The sequence below is a fragment of the Seriola lalandi genome, unplaced genomic scaffold, assembly GCF_002814215.2.
Source record: "Seriola lalandi dorsalis isolate HSWRI2012SDOR001 ecotype SW California unplaced genomic scaffold, Sedor1 jcf7180002054581, whole genome shotgun sequence".
Lineage (NCBI taxonomy): Eukaryota > Metazoa > Chordata > Actinopteri > Carangiformes > Carangidae > Seriola > Seriola lalandi.
In genome coordinates this window covers 2746183-2763295 of record NW_019525134.1, presented here as the reverse complement: position 1 = coordinate 2763295, position 17113 = coordinate 2746183, and the positions used below count along the sequence as shown (strand labels likewise).

The following is a 17113-nucleotide window of genomic DNA, read 5'->3' as shown; positions in this document are numbered from 1 at the left end:
AATCATCGTCACCAGCCCCCACCCCCCGTCTGCTCCTCATTTAGCCATGCGGCGTGTCCCAGTGCCTCAGTAATGGTTCCAGTGTGCCGGGCCGGTCAGGAGAAATGACAGAGCAGAGTCTCGGCCTCAGACCTGTAGGCCCAGAGCTCTGTACTCTGTCATTAGACGCTTTAATGCAGCAGCACCACAACGCGCTCGCTCCCTCCCCGTCCTGCTCTTTTTTTCTATACCTCTTTCACTCTCACTCCTTATTCCCACACATATTATTCCATTCTATAATTGACTCATGCACTGAATGATGTGGAAAGTCACGCTGGGAAAACAGACCAGCCGGGCCCCCACAAGTACTACAAAGTCAGACTGAGTGGAACAGGGGTTATCAAACCCAAGGAAAGGTTTCTGTCACAGTGTGGTGGCATGCAATTAGCTGTATAAAGATTATAAAGATATAAAGGAAAAACAAACATGCTCGCTAATTAGCTTCAGTTGAGACTGAAATCTCTTTCTTGCTGTTTGCACTGTTAAAAATCTCTGAGTGAAAGTCATCAGAGTGAAAGAAATGTATTTTGTCCGGTTCCAGTTAAAGAAATACGTGATTTGAATCATGGTAACGCTCCGTTTCTTCTGGTCGCCTGTCAATGGCGTCGTATCCTCTGTGTGCATGTGGTTTCCTGCCAGAAGCTCAAAATTGGGCAGAAAACAGGGAGAAGCTGAAAGCAATGGTGATAAGGACAACAACTCCCATAATCCCATGCTGCTTCACAATGTCACCAAGCGCCGTCTTTTGTTATGGTTTTGATTGAGAGACCTGTAGCAGCAGAAGTTACATACTGTCACCTCCTTGTAACTTCCTGTCTTGTTTTAAACTGAAATCCAGCCACTTCTGGAACAAGTTGGATGAGTATTTTTGTCATAAATGAAAAATGTTGACGGCTCAGAATGAGAATGAACGATTGAATTGTTGCGCTGCGGTCACTGCTGCAGGTTAAAGATCTCACCGCCCCTTTAAGTGCAGGACTTAACACATAAAATATACTGTCAAAGGTCAAAGGTTATGAAGCTACTGGGTCACTCTGAATATAGTTCTGTAATCAAAGATGTTCAACTAATGTAGCAGATGTTTCTCTCTGAATGTGTGTGTGTGATATTCTCAATATTGGCCTGTCCTGTTTCTCTCCATTACGCTGGAACATGGCTGCAGATGAAGGCAGTCGTCCCGCTGGCCTGGCTCCGCCATCCGCACCACATTAATCCCACGACAAACACTGAGACGTTAACAGGCGAAGCCATCTTGTCAGGTGACGGAAAAAACTTTGGCCTATCCCTTATGTGAAATAGAGACATCACAGCGGCGTAGTTCGCGTCTTCCCATTCGGGAACACGCTGTGATGCCAGGCCTGGCTCACACACCGCACTTCACCAGGGATGTAAACAAACAGCGCTGGCTGGCCCCAAGCAGGCCACCCACTGCTGCAGAGGGCAGATCAGTGGCTGGAGTTACTGGAGTTTACGCAAGATGAGCTACGGTTGATACTGTAGATAGCTACAGTATGTGCTGCTGGTAGTAAGGTGGAGCGCACGGATTCTTCTGTCAACTGCAGTAGCTGTTACAACTTGTAGACACTGTGTCTAAGATCTTTACATTTTCTGTGTGACTGTCGCATCTTTCAAATTGTTCTGATGGCAGATGGGTTTGTTTGTTGAACCATGAGACACTACAGGTGAAAACTAGCAGAATATGTTTTCCACCAACTAACCTGAGTGTCGTCAGAGAGGACAGCTTACAGAGAAAATAAACTTACTTACTTAGAACCACTTACTTGGTTTTTACAGAGCATACTCATGGCCTTCATCAGTGGATGGAGTTTAGTTTGGTTTCAGTGAAGCAGGTTTTGCTCATGCTGAAAAGTAACAAAGTTAAGTTTTTCAAAATTAAGTCTAAATAGTAATCCTTCAGATTATGGCCCGCCATAGTCTTCTTTTATTATTACAGCGTACATCACGTTATCAATCTGGAACATAAAGAAAACTTATACTGAAGGTATTTTTAACAATTGAGCTAGGCTGTGCATACACTTTGAAGTTGATCCAAGCTGTCGATGTGTACTGTTCCTGAACGCAACACACGAAGGAAGGAGAAGCCGAAAAGTAAAGCAAATGACAAACTGGAGTGACAGCTTGAGGAAAGTCAAAAAATAAGTGTTAAATACTTTGGAAAAACTTCTCACTTCAGTGTTATTGGCAATAGCAGTGAAAAATTGCAGTTTGATTGTTGTACATGTATGTATTTATGGCATGTACATTTGTATCTTTCTACCAAGTGCAAAACAGTCTCAGCTCCACACTGAACTCAGACACAGTGAGTGTTTCTTTCTGGAGGTGTCACATCTCGACATGTCACCGTGGGGACTGTGTGTGTCTGTGTGATGAATGATTACCTGCATACGTGCATGTGTGACCTCACGGTGCCTCTCTCCGGATCTGTGCCCTCAGGTGTGTGTTTACGTTGGTGACAGCTCGCTCTTGCAGACGTCTCTCTCCGCGACCTGCTGCATCCTCTCACCATCTGCAGTAAAAACCGCTGTTTCACAAAACACAGCACCAAACTTCACCCACGCTCGTCCACACCCTCCCCGAGGAGCCCGTCGGTGTTAAAAGGAGCAGCAGACTGTTGTGGCGTGCGCGTTGTTTGTTAGTTTTTCAGCGATGACGTCGTCACTGTATAACTCTGTTAACCACAGTCATTTCCGACGCTGCAGTCGCTTTTACTCAAATGCCAAATTGTTGTTTAATCACATGTGTGGAGTTGCACCTCACAAGGATGGGTGTTTACTTAACCACAGGCCTGTCTGTTTCAGTTCCGACCGAAACAAACCTGGAGATGTTGAAACACTTTAGCTGGCGGGACTTTAAGTGTCTTGTTAGTGTCAGACCTGCGCTTTTCATTGCAGCATTAAAGGTTAAATATATCTCCTGTTAATCATGTAATGAGATCTCTCAGGCCTCGTCCAGGTCTGTGGCTCAGTGGAGGCGTACGTCTCGGTGACCACACTGTGGTGCCACTACTACTAATACTGTGATATAATAAGACCACAGCAGCAGTCATCTGAGAAATATAGTATGGTATATTCTTGAACTGGCCGTTGTTAGTCTCAACTGTAGGAGGCTATTTGAAACTCCTGGTTGTGTGCGTGCATGTGTGTGTGTGTGTGTGTGTGTGTGTGTGTGTGTGTGTGTGTGTGTGTGTTGGACCACAAGAGCAGGCTTTCCTTCATTTATTACCACGATTAGAGGACGTATGGGCACAGTGCTGCGTAGAGAACTTTTGAACCCCAGGTAAAGCAAATTCCCACATGTCAAAGATCCAGATTTTTTTTTCTCTCTCCCATAGGACCACACCCCATTTAGGCCTATGCATGTACTACAATTACTGTTCTGATGAAACAGAGAAAAAAGCTGCTGCACGAGAGCTGGAAGCCAGATCAGAGGGGATACGATCATTTTGTAGTTGACCTCCCGCTGACCGCCAATATGGGACACTGTTACAGACGCACACACACACACATACTGTCAGCACACTCACTGACGGCACATGCATGAAGCTTCTGTATACAAAGGAAAGTGTGTGTTTCTTCCCTGTCAGACATTGACTCTCTCTTTTTGAAGTGTTAAAGAATGATCCCAGTTCAGTGCCACCGCTCCGCAGAAGAGGTTTCTCATTAACCCGCGTAATGGATCAACTGAGTGAAGCTTTTACCTGAACTTCTCGTGTGTGTGTGTGTGTGTGAGTGCACACACACCTTCCTGCCCTGGGCTGCAACCACTAGGCTTGGAATCACTGTTTAGTGTTGTGTTTGACCCGGGTGATTAGGTGTTTAAACTTGTGTCTCCTCCTCGTTAAGTGTTGGCAGATGCCAGACGCTTGAAAGCATGTGATGAGATATTGATGAAAAGGCTCCTATTTGTTTTTCTCGCTGTCTTCTGGTGATGCCGGCGAAAGCATTTCTGGGCTTTCGATAACACAAACAACATTCGCAGAGACGCCTAAACACGGAAAAAAGGCCTCTTACACAAGACACAGTCAGGTCAACCCAGCTCCTGTCGGGGAGGAGCTGGTCAGTTGCAGCAGAAACACACAGGAACAAACACACACACACACACACACACACACACACACACACACACACACACTGCAGCTTGTAGAAATGACAACATGTCTAAGTTGATCATATTAAAGGAAGCTAATGGTGCTTTGCTGCCCGTGTCCAGCTGCTGCCTGACAGTACGTAGGTTACAGTCTCTGCTGTGTATCCTTCTCTCATGTGCCACCACGTCTGTTTAGAATATCCCTTCTTAACAATTCAGCTTGAAGATCACACTGTGACATAGATTGGGAGCTGCGGGACATTTTCAGAACCTTGTTTGAATACATGCCCCTTATTTGCATGTCGGTCTGACGCCCCACCCGTTTTCTCTCATTCACCATTTCCCCCTTTTTTCTTTTCCCTCGGTCAGATAATGCAACTCTTTCACTCGGCCGCTCTCTCCAATATTAGAGAAAGGCAGCAGACTTGTGCCGTGGCCTTCATTGCTAACACACTTTTGTAGTCCGTCAGTGTGTCTGGCTTCCAGAGTCAGGTGGAAAAGTGGCAGGAGGAGCTGCACTTTCAGATCTGTGTCAGGAGGCCCGAGGCTCGTGGCGTGACTGCCACCTAGTGATGGTTTAAGACACTGACGAACTTTCATCAGCTGTCCACTGTTATAACTGACCTCTGACGGAGTGATGTTTCCTGTTACTTGGGTGTCCATTATGCAGATGAAGTTAAAGAGCCCTAACCCCCCCCCCCCCCCCCCTGTGTCGTCTCCCTCAGGCTCGCATGGCGCTGGATAAAGGAGCTCAGGCTGTTATCTTTGATGTCAGTGATGATGCCAACGCTGCAGCTGAGGTGAGTGAGCAGCCCCAGATAAAGACACAAAACGACACCATGATCAGTTAATGAATGTGTTAGATGAAGATGATCATACTGTGGTGTGTTTCTCCTCGTGCTTCGGTTGCGACCCAGCTGCGAGAGACAGACTCCCTCCCCCTTCCCGTCGTGCTGGTGAAGGCTGAGGACGCCGAGGAGCTGATGGGTTTGGTCAACAAGAATGAGGAGGCCAAAGTTCGTATTGAAATCATGGTGGAGCAGTCTAGATGGGTGAGCACAGGAGCGCGCACACACAGACACACACACACACACACACACACACACATACACACATCTATCATGAGCTCTCATGCGCTGTGACTTTCCCTTTACTGGCTGGAAGAAGAAGAAGAAACTTCTCTGGGAAAGAGCAGAACAGAAATGAAGTTGTGTTCAGTGGGTAAATTTCATGTCATGTTAGCAGAGAGGCCACTCGAGAGTCTGTGTTTAATGTTGTTTTTGTGTGAAATACACAGGCTTTATTGTGAGCTGAGAGTTAGGATGCAAATGGACCATCAGGCATAGAGGGGAGAGGTCAGGAGATAGGCGTGGATGTTGATATCCACGGGTTCGCGGGCTTGAACACTGAAGGACATTTAGTAGATTTGTGGAGATTTAAAACAACCAAGTCATTCTTGCAGAGTGGTAATGCTGCTGTGTTTCAGACTTTCATGTGGCTTCCTCTGAGGATTTTCTTGTAACTGCTAAACTTTCAAATATAGTGAAGTGGTGACTGTAAGATGATTATAAATATTCGCTCTCCTTCCATTTTCTTTTCCTCTTGTCAGCCACATTATGACGTGGGGATCCTGCTCACCATCGTCCTGGCTATTCTGACCATCGTCTTAATCTTCGCTTTCCGCTACAAGTGCAAGTCCAACAGAACCTGGGTGAGTGAAAGCAGCGACACCGGTAGGAGTGTAAAGCTTGCAGGTTGTCACTGATTTGGATCCACAGCTCAGCTGGAGGCCTTTCAAAGCTTTTTCTAACCCTTCCCTTCTTGTGCGTGCAGGACTCTGTCCATCAGCAGACCATGCGGGCCATTAGTCGACTGGAGACCAAAACCTACAGCTCTCAGGGCTGCTCAGGCTCACACCGCCACCGAGCGGCCTGGGGGTCAGCCAGCAGCTCCAACTCGAGCCCCGTCTGTGCCATTTGCCTGGAGGAGTTCCAGGACGGGCAGGTAGGAGGAGGGAGAGCGGGGAACATACCTGTAGTCATTCAGGTATTGAAACGTGCACTTTTATTTAAATCTCCCTCTGTCTCTCATTCGCTCTCAGCATTTGAGGATCATCTCCTGCGCTCATGAGTTCCATAAAGACTGTGTGGACCCCTGGCTGCTGCAGCACCGCACCTGTCCCCTCTGCATGCACAACATCATGGGTGAGGACAAGAGTATTTCCAGTTAAGTTTTGTTAAAGAAGGACCGTCGAACCGTAGACTGCAATCTGTTTCCATCCACTGCATTAATACTCTGAAGTTTAGTTTTCAACAACAGGAAACTTTTCAAAACAAACTAACTGCTGCTTGTGTCCACAGGAACGGAGCGGCAGCCCCAGAGGAACAGACTCCAGCAGAGTCCAGAACAAAGCCAAGGCTTCCTGCACGCTCAGCCTTACAGCAGCCCACACAACCACCCCTTCCCTCAGCATGCTATCCCCTTCTCTATGAGGCCCCACTATCCTCGTGGACCCTCTGGACCATATCCCTCTCTGGGCCACTACAGTGGCTCTTCTCCCATGGACACCCAAACACTGCGTTTCCTCACCAGCAGGCCGCTCGGCTCCGGCTGTGGGTACCGCCTTCCTGCGGAGGGTCCCGGAAGGCCCCACAGGATTGGAGGTAACTGCAGGACGTCCACACACCACTACACCCCTCGTCGGTCCTGCCACAACTATCGCTCGTCCTGTCCGACCCAGCGCAGTGCATCCTGCTCCAGACTGCACCACACCGCCACTGTCCCACCACAGACCCGTGGAGCAGCAGCCCACAGCCGGCAGGACGAGGGCAGCTGCTCCGGCGGCAGCTACCACACAGAACGCAGTGGATACTTGGCTGACGGGCCAGCGAGTGACTCCAGCTCCGGGCCCTGTCATGGCTCCTCCAGTGACTCAGTTCTCAACTGTACTGACATATCCCTGCAGGGAGTTTATGGCAGCTGGTCCACCTTTCGTAGCTCTCTGAGTAGTGACTACGATCCATTTGTGTATTACGCGCCAGGTCCTGGGCGGGGGCCCCGCAGAAACAGCCTGGAGGCTGGTGCCCAGGCCCGGCCCAGGTCTCTGGACTCTGTGGTGAACAAAGCGGGCTGCCCTGAAGAACAGCCACAGACTGTGCTCAGCCACATCCACTACCACCGCCACAGACACCACCACTACGAGGAGGGGGAGCACAGCCAGGGCCCGAGCAGAGGCTCGGACGAGGAGCAGGGGGCCGCCGCTGCTGCTGCACCTGCTGCTCTCGTCCCGGACAAAGACTCACCTGTGTGTCCTCCTAAGCACAGCCCCTGCCTGTGCCCAAAGCCGGACCCAACAGATCGGCCGAGCCCGGGACAGACAGAGTGTCAGGACCTCGACCCCAGCAGCCCTACGGGACCTGCTGTCCTGATGTCCCCAATCCCCTTACAGCTCCAACCCCACTGCTGCCACCAGGGACACGGACACCCTCCCGCTCCTCTGGGGCGAGTGGGTGGCTGTGTGCTTGATGGTCCCTCAGTCCGCTTCCACCAGAGCCTGGATCTGCAGGATGACCGTAGCATCCACATTCACTACGGCCAGGGACCGGGCTTCTGCTGCTCCCCCCCTGAGCTGCACCCCGCTCTGCTCCCCGTGCCCCTCATTCTGGACTCTGGAGGGATGGAGGACTGGACTTGCTGCGCCGGGGCCCATGTTGTGTGGCAGAAACGGGTGCAGCAGGCCCGCTCAGAGCCGCAGCTCCTGGGGCCTGGGACTCCTATGGACAGCCCCCCCTGCAGGTTCCCCCACGGGCCTGCTGCTGACTGCAACACAGACATTTGTTTATACTGCCAAACATTACACCACAATCAGGGTGGGTGTCTCACTGCTTTACCTTTCATAACAGCAACAGGTGTTGATTCTGGTTTCTATTGATTGTGACAGCACTGCAGTCACTAGTGTAAATGCTCAGTATGACGGGCGAGCCCTGTGAGTCTAGCAGAGGTCTCGGGTTTAGTGAAGCAGCAGAACGTGGGCGTGGTAATAATAAACATTCATTGCATCACTTTCTTTTCTCTTCCAGAGAAGTTTTTCTCACCTGGGGGTTTCTTAAAACCTGTCTGCTCGTGTTTATTTTCTTTCTTCTTCTTTTTTTTTTAAACTCTCACTGACTTGAGCTGCTCTTGTGTCCACAGGATCAGAAGAGGAGTCCGGTGTGTGAGAACTTGTTGCATCCCCATTATCACGCTGCTACACAGGAGCCAGAATGGACAAGCCTCTCATTGGCTGATCGCTCTCATGTCTTCCACATGATTCCACCAGCAATGCCTTTCGTTCGGACGATTCCCCAGCTGCCGCCAGGATTCGAAGCTCACACACTGAAAAGCGCTTTCAGCCGAGCCGGTCGGGTTGTTATTAAAAGTGAAATTATTGTGATTAGATTCTGCGAAAGATGATTTATTATCAAAAATACATGGAATGATTTAACTGTTTAGAGACAGGGAGTTGCTAGGGAAACGACTCAGACACCACAAAGGGGAAAAAGTGTTTTTCTGTGTTTCTCCTGGTCAGTTCTAAAGAAGAATATTCATTACTGACATGATATCACAAGCTCCATGCTCCTTAGTGACAACTAACGAATGATCCTTGCTTTGGGTGTTGAGCCCTGATGAAGTGAGACTCCATCTGTGCATTGCTCACTCTATTACAAAAGAACTTGATTTATCTTAGAGGTACTTAACTTTCACTCGTGTGATCGTGGTCTTCCTTCGCTGAGTCCATCTCAGCTGAGGGAAGCTTTACCCTCCAGCCTACCTCAGCTCAGATTTCTTAACATGCCTCACACAGGGGGGTCTTTAAAGGTACTGCTGTAGTAATTTTTTTTTTTTTTTTTCGTTTGTGTGTCACAACCATGTAGCTCCCATAAACTCAACTCAAAAAGATCCTGTTGGCAGTCTGACCTGTCCAAACGGAGAGAAAGGTTGATGCTCAGCCCCTCAAACAATGAGCATTCACTGAGGTTGCTGAGCCGTGCATGGGCCTTGTTTTCATTATTTCAATAATGGCAGCTGTTTTTAACATTTTTGTTTGTGTTTTTGGATCATTTTCTGTTTTGTTTTGTTTTTTTTTTTTTGTTTTTTTTGTAGTGTGTAATTTTTTTTTCACCTTTCAAAATGAACCGGTTTTGACTGAATTATGTCATCGTCATTACAAGCTATTGTCTCGTTCTTGTCATTTCTCTTGCCAGTGGTTACTTCACATGTTTGACCTCAGTGCTGTTGAACCCCCTGATCTGTGCAGAGTGAACAGGCCTCACCAGAAGGATAACAACCACGTCCTCTGCTCCTTTAATGCCCATCTCATCACAATGTCCCATTATCCTCCAAAGAGGATCCCCCCCCCCCGCGCCCCGCTGTCTCCCAGCAACTAAAGCTCTAGAAAAATGACTATATAATAATGATAATAATATAACTGGAGTAAAGCCATGCTAGGTAGACTTCACAGTCCCCAGCATCAGCTGAGTCTGTTTGCATTAGCACCAGTTTAAAGAAAGCTTGGTGTGCTTTTCCCATGATTTCACACTACAATGGGTAGAGTCTGAGAAAAGTCTCAGGAACAATCAAACACTGGAAAGATGGGAAGAATTTATCTTAGTTACAGTAATGATACCCACAAAAAAAAAAAAAAACATCCTTTGTCGTGGTACATGTGCATCGCCAGTCCCTGCTTTTGAGCTTACAGCACTTGAAGGAAAATCCACCTTGAATCAGAAATCAAATACAGTATTGAGATTGATTTTTTTTTTTTTTTTTTACATTCTGGTAGTTTTTAAATTTTTAACCATCTCTCAAAACTTGAAATGACAGAATCCATGTTTAACTCTTTGTTGCCCAGTACTCCCTCTGTGCTCCGACAAAATTCCTCTGTCCATTAAACTGTGTAGATAAAGGTCGACCTCACCGCGCCATCAAAGATCTTGTATTTGGCTGAACCGCAGACATCTTCATGCTCACATGTACTAGACTTAAATATTCCCAGATCAGAGGAGGAGGAATTCTGTTTTAGCGTGGACTTTCCCTTAAAGGCTCAGTGAAAATGTGAAAGGATTTTTCTTTGCAGTCAGACTGCAGACACACTTTAGCTTAGCACAAGCAGCAGACAAAGAGCTCATGGGTATTGCAGTGTAACCAGTAGCACTTACTAAAAGCCTCACACGTGCCTTATTCTTTCAAACTGTCCTAAATCAGGAAGCTCCTGACACACTAAGCTCTTACCTGTCTAACCAAAGACACAAAATCTTGAACACAGTGAACTTCTAACATGTGTTGTGCCTTTTGTTTTCCTGCTTTATCCCTGTCCTTAAATCTCAGAATTAAAACTTCCTTCACTGACAAGAGGGAATGTGCTAGAATCAAAGTGGAAATCATTTTGGACTCAATATTTTGGACAATCATGCAGAATTTTTCACCTGCAGTTCCTCAGAGTAATACCTCACACAGCGTCCTCTAGCTAAAGTATCACAGTTTCCTTGTCTGCTATTTTTCCTGCCCAAACAGTCTCTGAGATGGAAATGACTGAATTACAAGCAGCACTTTGGCTTCAGTAGATTTTATATTTTAAAAAAAAAGAAAAAGAAAAACAACACAAATCTAATAGTATTAATTCAAAAAACAATCCCAAAACTATCAGCACATTTTAAAAAAAATAGCATTTGGTGATGCCACAGAATATCTGATGTGATTTCATCCTGTTCAAGATCTTTCTCTTTGCGTTGTTTATGTTTGTTTTGTTATGTTTTGCAAGAATAATGAGCTGAAACTGCCTTTTCTAATAGAGTAAAAATCCCTCCAGAACTTTAAGGGATATATCAGTATATTTTGGATACTTTGTGTACAAAAAGAGAACAACAAAAACAGAAATGAAATAGTGTTGTATTTTATATATAATAGAACATTTCAATATAGTGACATGTCACTAATATATTTATTTACTAATATATTTATCCATTTTGTCCAGGTTTGAAAGAGTGGTTTCTGTATAGACTGAATGTTCCTATATGGAAACTGACCAGTGCCATCACAGATGTATCAACCTGTCTTCATTCCAAGTATATGCAAATAAATTATTTTGAAATAAAACCTCTGATGTCGAGTTCAGTTTTTCTGCAGGAGAATCCAGTGAAACTCCCTCAGAGTGTAAAGAGCTGTGAGTCAGTGTGGTAAGGAACAGTTCCCCCACTTCGTTTAAAATCAAACCATTAAAGTGTCAAAACTTTGATTTACAATACGATTTGGTGCCGGGACCCTTTCAGGAAATTGTATTTAAAGAGTACAGAGTTTAAAATGTGCTGCTAGAGGAACAAACATTATTAACTGTAAAAGTTGTATGATAATTGGAATAAGGATTTTAAGTTAATACAAAATGGAAAAAAGTGCCTGTATTTCACCAAGAGCATAACCACTAATGAAGCTCTATGGTAGACAGATGACAAATAGAGATAAGACTCATATGTTTGATTCAAAATTGAAAATTGAAACAAAATCCATATATTGACATATTGTATATGTCTAGCTAATAGAAACATGTATTTTAGTATGTCTGTTTATATTATAGGTTTATATTTTAGACATATGTTACATGACTATATATCCATCCCAAAGCCTGCCATTAAATGGTCATTATTTAAGTAGATATAAAAGATACATTAAATTTAATAAAAAATTATTAAGAAAATCATATAGAACATATAGAATCTTTATAAGCATGTTGTTTTAAGTTGCATTTCATATATGTTATAAACTAGTATAGTAATCCATAAAAAGTCATAGTATATTAAGGTATATATATATTATATAAATATATATATATATATATATATATGTGTGTGTGTGTGTGTGTGTGTGTGTGTGTGTGTGTAGGGGGGCATTTATATATACATATATTGTATATAGGGCATATATATAGGGCATTTCCTCTTAGGGGCCCCCTGGTGGCCGTGGTGCCCTAAGCACGCCCTGACCTCAGTGACAGTGCTGTTGCCATTTCTGCACTTACATAAACATAAAGCAACAGGAACATTTTTCTGTCCAAATGAAAATATGAATTTTGTTATAATTTGATCTCAAACCTACTGCCCGCAGCCAGTTAGCTTAGCTTAGCATAAAGACTGGAAACTGGGGGAATCAACTAACCTGGCTCTGTCCAGAACCCACCTACCAGCTGCTCTAAAGCAATAAGTATAAGTGAAGTGTAATGTTTTTTTTTTCTTTGCTTCACTTTGCTTTTTGCTTTGTTTATTTTCTGACAGAGACATGAGCGTGGTATCAGTTTTCACAGGTAGCTCTCAGCGATTTATCAAATAAGCGTATCTCCCAAACGTCGGACTATTCCTTTCATATCAGTCCCCTTGTTTCCCAAACAGACACACCAACCCACATGAACATGACTTTCTTTATTTAGCCATACAGCACGCAGGCCACTGACAGCTTAAAGCATATCTGATAGCACTTGCACCTCGTCACATGAAGATATTCAACACCCTGTATATGTGTTTGATATACTGTAGTTGTGGTGGGTGCTGTTGATTGCCTCTGAAATGTAGAGCCATATATAACAGTCTAAGTGTGGTTTGGCAGCAGCAGCGTGTGGATCAGTTGAAGGTTTTGGCCTGGCCTTCAGGTGTCAGCACGGTGAGGTTGCCCCTGGCGTCTTGGTCCTTCTCAATGGCCTCAAAGAGAGACTTGAAGTTTCCTGCCCCAAAGCCCTGGACGGAGAACAGACACACACAGATGGCTAATTACCCAGAGATCTACCTTCTTCTGTGTCATTTGCTATTGCTCTGGGGATCTTCTCTCAGACACCGTTCAAGTGCATTCAACACTTTGATGTTGACTCACAAACGGCAGATAAATATTCTCAGCGCTCTGACGGGGGGGGGGGAGCTGCGCTCGCCGGCAGCTCACAAATTAATCATGTAAATATTATTATAGATAATGAAAAGATCAAGAGTTGGTGGTTGCTCTGAAAGATTCAGTTTCTCACTTTCATGCATTGTATCCACATCTGTAGACTCGCTGAAATGCTGCAGAGTGACACGATGTGCCTGTTCTGACAAGCAGAGTGGGTGCTGGGTGTTATAAATTAAGTGCCACAGGGTGCAACCCAATCCAAAGATCCCCCTCGCTGTGAAGCAGTGAGCCTTTTAATCTGTACCTGTGATAGATTTACCGAGCTTTTACAAGTGGGCGACTGTGAGACTGTTCGCACTGGGTGGGAGCTGTAAACAGGTGTTCTGTCCCGGCTTCTTAAACAAGACCACAGGCCTGTAAATCCCATCAGTGAGGGCTTGAAAAAAGATTTCCCTCAGCTCACCAGTTACACCAGCAGATCTGCTTAACTGGTCACTTACAAAGTGGTTGTACCGCTGGATGACCTCCAGGAAGAGGGTCGGCCTGTCCTGAACAGGCTTGGTGAAGATTTGGAGGAGGTAGCCCTTGTCATCGAAGTCAACTAAGATTTTCAGTTCCTTAAAAAGGGAAACACACAGAGTTAACATTTCAGTGCACGAGCGAAAAGGCCGTAAATAATTTCACACTTGCTGAAATAATACGTCTCCTCACCTGTAAACGGTTGAGGTCCTCCTTCACCTTGATCTTGGCGGTTTTGAGTTTCTCCCGCAGGGTTTCATAGTACGTGTCAGGCGCTGCGAGGAACTCCATCCCTCGGGCTCGCAGGTTCACGATCTGTTTTAAGACAAAAAGAGGAAAGAAAAAAGAAAGAAAGAAAGAAGCAGGATCTAAAACTTGTCTTTACTTGTAGAGTTTGTGAGGCTGTGCAAAGTCTGTGGATTATCGTGGAATTTTGATGATAATTCAACATGGGAGACTCACGGTTTGGATGATGTTTGACGTGTTGAGGGCGATGTGCTGAACACCTGGTCCCCCGTTATAGTCCACATATTCCTGCACAGAGGGAGACGCGTGACATGAAATGCACTGAACCAGAAGGTGTCACAACCCCCAATTAGCTAAATGTGGCCACAAGTGCACGCATGTGGAGTAAGGTATCATTACTAAATTGTTCATTTAGCACTCTGGGGAGCCACACATGGGCCCCTGAGGGACAATTTACAGGACAAGCCGCTGGGATAAACCTAAGCGCCAATGACAATTACTCTGAGTGTTGTGTGAAAAAGTCACACCTGGATCTGTGACTTCTTCTTCCCGATGGCAGGTTCATTGATGGGCATCTTGATGGTCTCTTCGTAGTTCGTCACCACTATGGACCTCAGTGCACTGTACTGCGTGTGGATCTGCTTGTCGTCTATCGACCAGAACCGGTGGAACATCAAACAATTCTGATACCTGGAATTTGCAGAACACAAACAGAAAATCTGATGATAAGCTAAAGGAACGAGACAAACCTTATTTGGAATTGAACATGCCTCTTTTCCTCTCGGTGACTTCTTTGCTCTTGCGGTTTTTATAGACCAGCGATGTTGTGCTGGGGCAGAACATTTCACCCTGACCATGTGCAGAGTGTTTACTTGTCCTTTTGCCCCTTTGTGCGTCTGCTGTGCCAGTTGAGTGTGTGTGTGTGTGTGTGTGTGTGTGTGTGTGTGTGTGTGTGTGTGTGTGTGTGTGTGTATGTGCGACCTAACAGGAGTCTTACCAGTCTGAAACTGGCACCATTTGATCATCTGGCTGGTTTCCCACAATGTGATCGATGAAGTTCAAACCTGCTGGTGGACTAAAGAAAAGAAGAGAAAAACACTGGATTGGTACTTCCTCCATCCGCCCTCAGTTTTTGTACATTTTTATCTGCCACAAAATGTATTTATTTTATATTTTTGGTTCAAATTTGGGAAGGTTGTGCATTTTTTTAAAAGGAGGGTGACCGGCAAAGAAACACGTTTTTCAGCGACTGGTTTTGTTTCTACTGTAAACTGAAAAAATACCAAAGACAACACTGGAGAAACTGGAATAAAATGTCACTTATCACTGACGCTGTCAAACTTCACTGTAAACTATAAAATACTTTTTAAGATTTATTAAACAACCTGGTCATCTATAGTATATGAAAATAGCATTCCCTCTGTATGAGTGTGAAATGAGTACTTTTACTTTTGACACTTTAAGTACATTTTACTACTAATACTTCTGCAGTTTTAATAAAGTTAAATGTTGAATGCAGGACTTGTGATGGAGCATTATACACTGTAGTATTAATACTTTTATTCATGTAAAGGATATGAGTAGATCTGTGTGGAGCTTCAGTATAGATTCAGTTGGACTAAAAGAAGATGCATGGAAGATGAGGTATGTTGTGAAATGCAAAACCGTTTTTTAAATAATATATAATCGCTATAAATTGACACAAAAAAAATTTAAATTTAGTTTTTTGGTTCCATTTCAAAGCACAATAAAATGCTGTTATGTAAGAGACTCACAGTTTGGCTAACAGAGGATCCCTAAACAGAGGCTCTTTGTAGGTGGGCAGGAAAAGGCCTTTGTAGGGTCCGAGGTATTCGATGAGTGTGTGTGTCGTATCTCCATACTGAGGACCAAACATTGACACAACAGTTATTCATCTCCAGTTTCACGTGTGAAATTTACATGAGGCTTTCAAATGTGCGTCACTCCTCACGTACCGTCTGAACCACAGCATACTTGACCCTCCCGTGGCTGTCCTGCTCCACCCAGGGCTCCTTCACCACCGCGGCTCCTCGCTCTTTAGCTGTCTGTCAGTGGGGCCGTGTTGGGATCAGTGTGGAAATACAGCAGCAATATACAACACTGTGTTTTCTGACTGTAGACGGCTCCTGGAAGCCCTCCAGTGGTTGAAGAAAGAACATCTCCCCACACCGTGCAGGCTCTGATCTACTACTTTACATATCTTAGATGCTGCTGCTTTTGATCTCTGCATTAAATCAGTGGTGACTGTGTATGTGCAGCCACCCGAGGGTCAACAGACAGAGTTTACCCAAACCACCAGAACGACCTTGACTGAGCGTAAGAGTTCAAACGAGCCAGCAGACATCAAGGTTGCGCTGTAGTAGAGGCTGTCATAACACCAGCATGTTTACCCCCTATTTCAACACACACTGAGTGCACCACAGTCCTCTTACCCAGCAGTGTAGTGAGCAAGTGACAGTACGACTCAGACAGGGTTTATCTCTTCAAACTGAAGTGAAACAGTTTAGAAGAAACAGAACTGCAGTTTCAATTTTCATCAAAGTTCAGTCAGTGAATCTGAATTCAGCGGGACTCAAATCTATAACTTCTCTTATTTCTTCTGTTATATATAAAATACATACACAGTAATAAGAATTAAGTAATGCATCAATAATTATAATCCAATAATGTACATTATTCTGAACATGCCATTCTACACAATGAGTACTTTTACTTTTAGGTTTCATTTGAGGCTAATCCTTTTTATTCAGCGTTATACTTTTAACAGAGTATTTCTACAATGGCATTCCTACTTATATATATATATATATATATATATATATAAATGAGCAACTGTGTGAGATGGTAAAAATATAATTTTCCAAAAAACACACTGTCCATGACTGTCAAATAATATGAATATCATTTCTGCCTCTTGCAATTAAATCTCAGTCAAACTCTACTTCCTGCAGGGTGTGGCCAGTTCAATGCAAAGTGCAACTAAATCCATCAGCACATCAACGTCAAACTCAAACACAGGTGTTCTGTATCAGAGTTACCTTGATTAAGAAGTCACAGTCCTCCACTTGGAAAGCGATGTCTTTGACTCCGTCTCCATGTTTGATCAAGTGCTCCCCCATCACTGAGGGAAGAGAAAAACATGCAGGAATGCAGACATGTGTGTGACGTGTGTTCTGTTCATACAGTCTCTGTTTTGCGATCAGGAAACTTGCCTTCATTTCCAGGATTTAGTGGAGATTCAAACGCAAATATGATCTGTGAGGGGGCGGGGGGGGCG

General features: G+C 44.8%; 2 protein-coding genes across 3 annotated transcripts in view; one reads left to right on the top strand and one right to left on the bottom strand.

Moving 5' to 3' along the window:
• The window catches only part of rnf43 (ring finger protein 43), a 79931-nt gene extending 68651 nt beyond the window's left edge, over positions 1-11280 (top strand). The window contains exons 3-9 of one of the 2 annotated variants that reach the window (XM_023418135.2): positions 4872-4946; positions 5064-5198; positions 5756-5857; positions 5980-6150; positions 6248-6350; positions 6507-8015; positions 8338-11280. In XM_023418135.2, the coding sequence (XP_023273903.1) occupies positions 4872-4946; positions 5064-5198; positions 5756-5857; positions 5980-6150; positions 6248-6350; positions 6507-8015; positions 8338-8363 (2121 nt within the window). In that variant the 3' untranslated portion in view covers positions 8364-11280. Of the gene's footprint in view, positions 1-4871; positions 4947-5063; positions 5199-5755; positions 5858-5979; positions 6151-6247; positions 6372-6506; positions 8016-8337 lie in introns of both variants that reach the window. The other variant, XM_023418134.2, reaches the window with a different exon arrangement.
• Positions 11281-12578: 1298 nt separating this feature from the next.
• Positions 12579-17113, bottom strand: part of hpda (4-hydroxyphenylpyruvate dioxygenase a) — a 6173-nt gene continuing 1638 nt past the window's right edge. Inside the window, exons 5-14 of the mRNA XM_023418175.2 lie at positions 17049-17091; positions 16875-16957; positions 15792-15881; positions 15591-15697; positions 14813-14890; positions 14343-14505; positions 14032-14103; positions 13762-13884; positions 13551-13667; positions 12579-12905 (exon numbers count right to left, since the gene is read on the bottom strand). Of these exons, the coding sequence (XP_023273943.1) occupies positions 12792-12905; positions 13551-13667; positions 13762-13884; positions 14032-14103; positions 14343-14505; positions 14813-14890; positions 15591-15697; positions 15792-15881; positions 16875-16957; positions 17049-17091 (990 nt within the window). The 3' untranslated portion in view covers positions 12579-12791. The remainder of the gene's footprint in view (positions 12906-13550; positions 13668-13761; positions 13885-14031; positions 14104-14342; positions 14506-14812; positions 14891-15590; positions 15698-15791; positions 15882-16874; positions 16958-17048; positions 17092-17113) is intronic.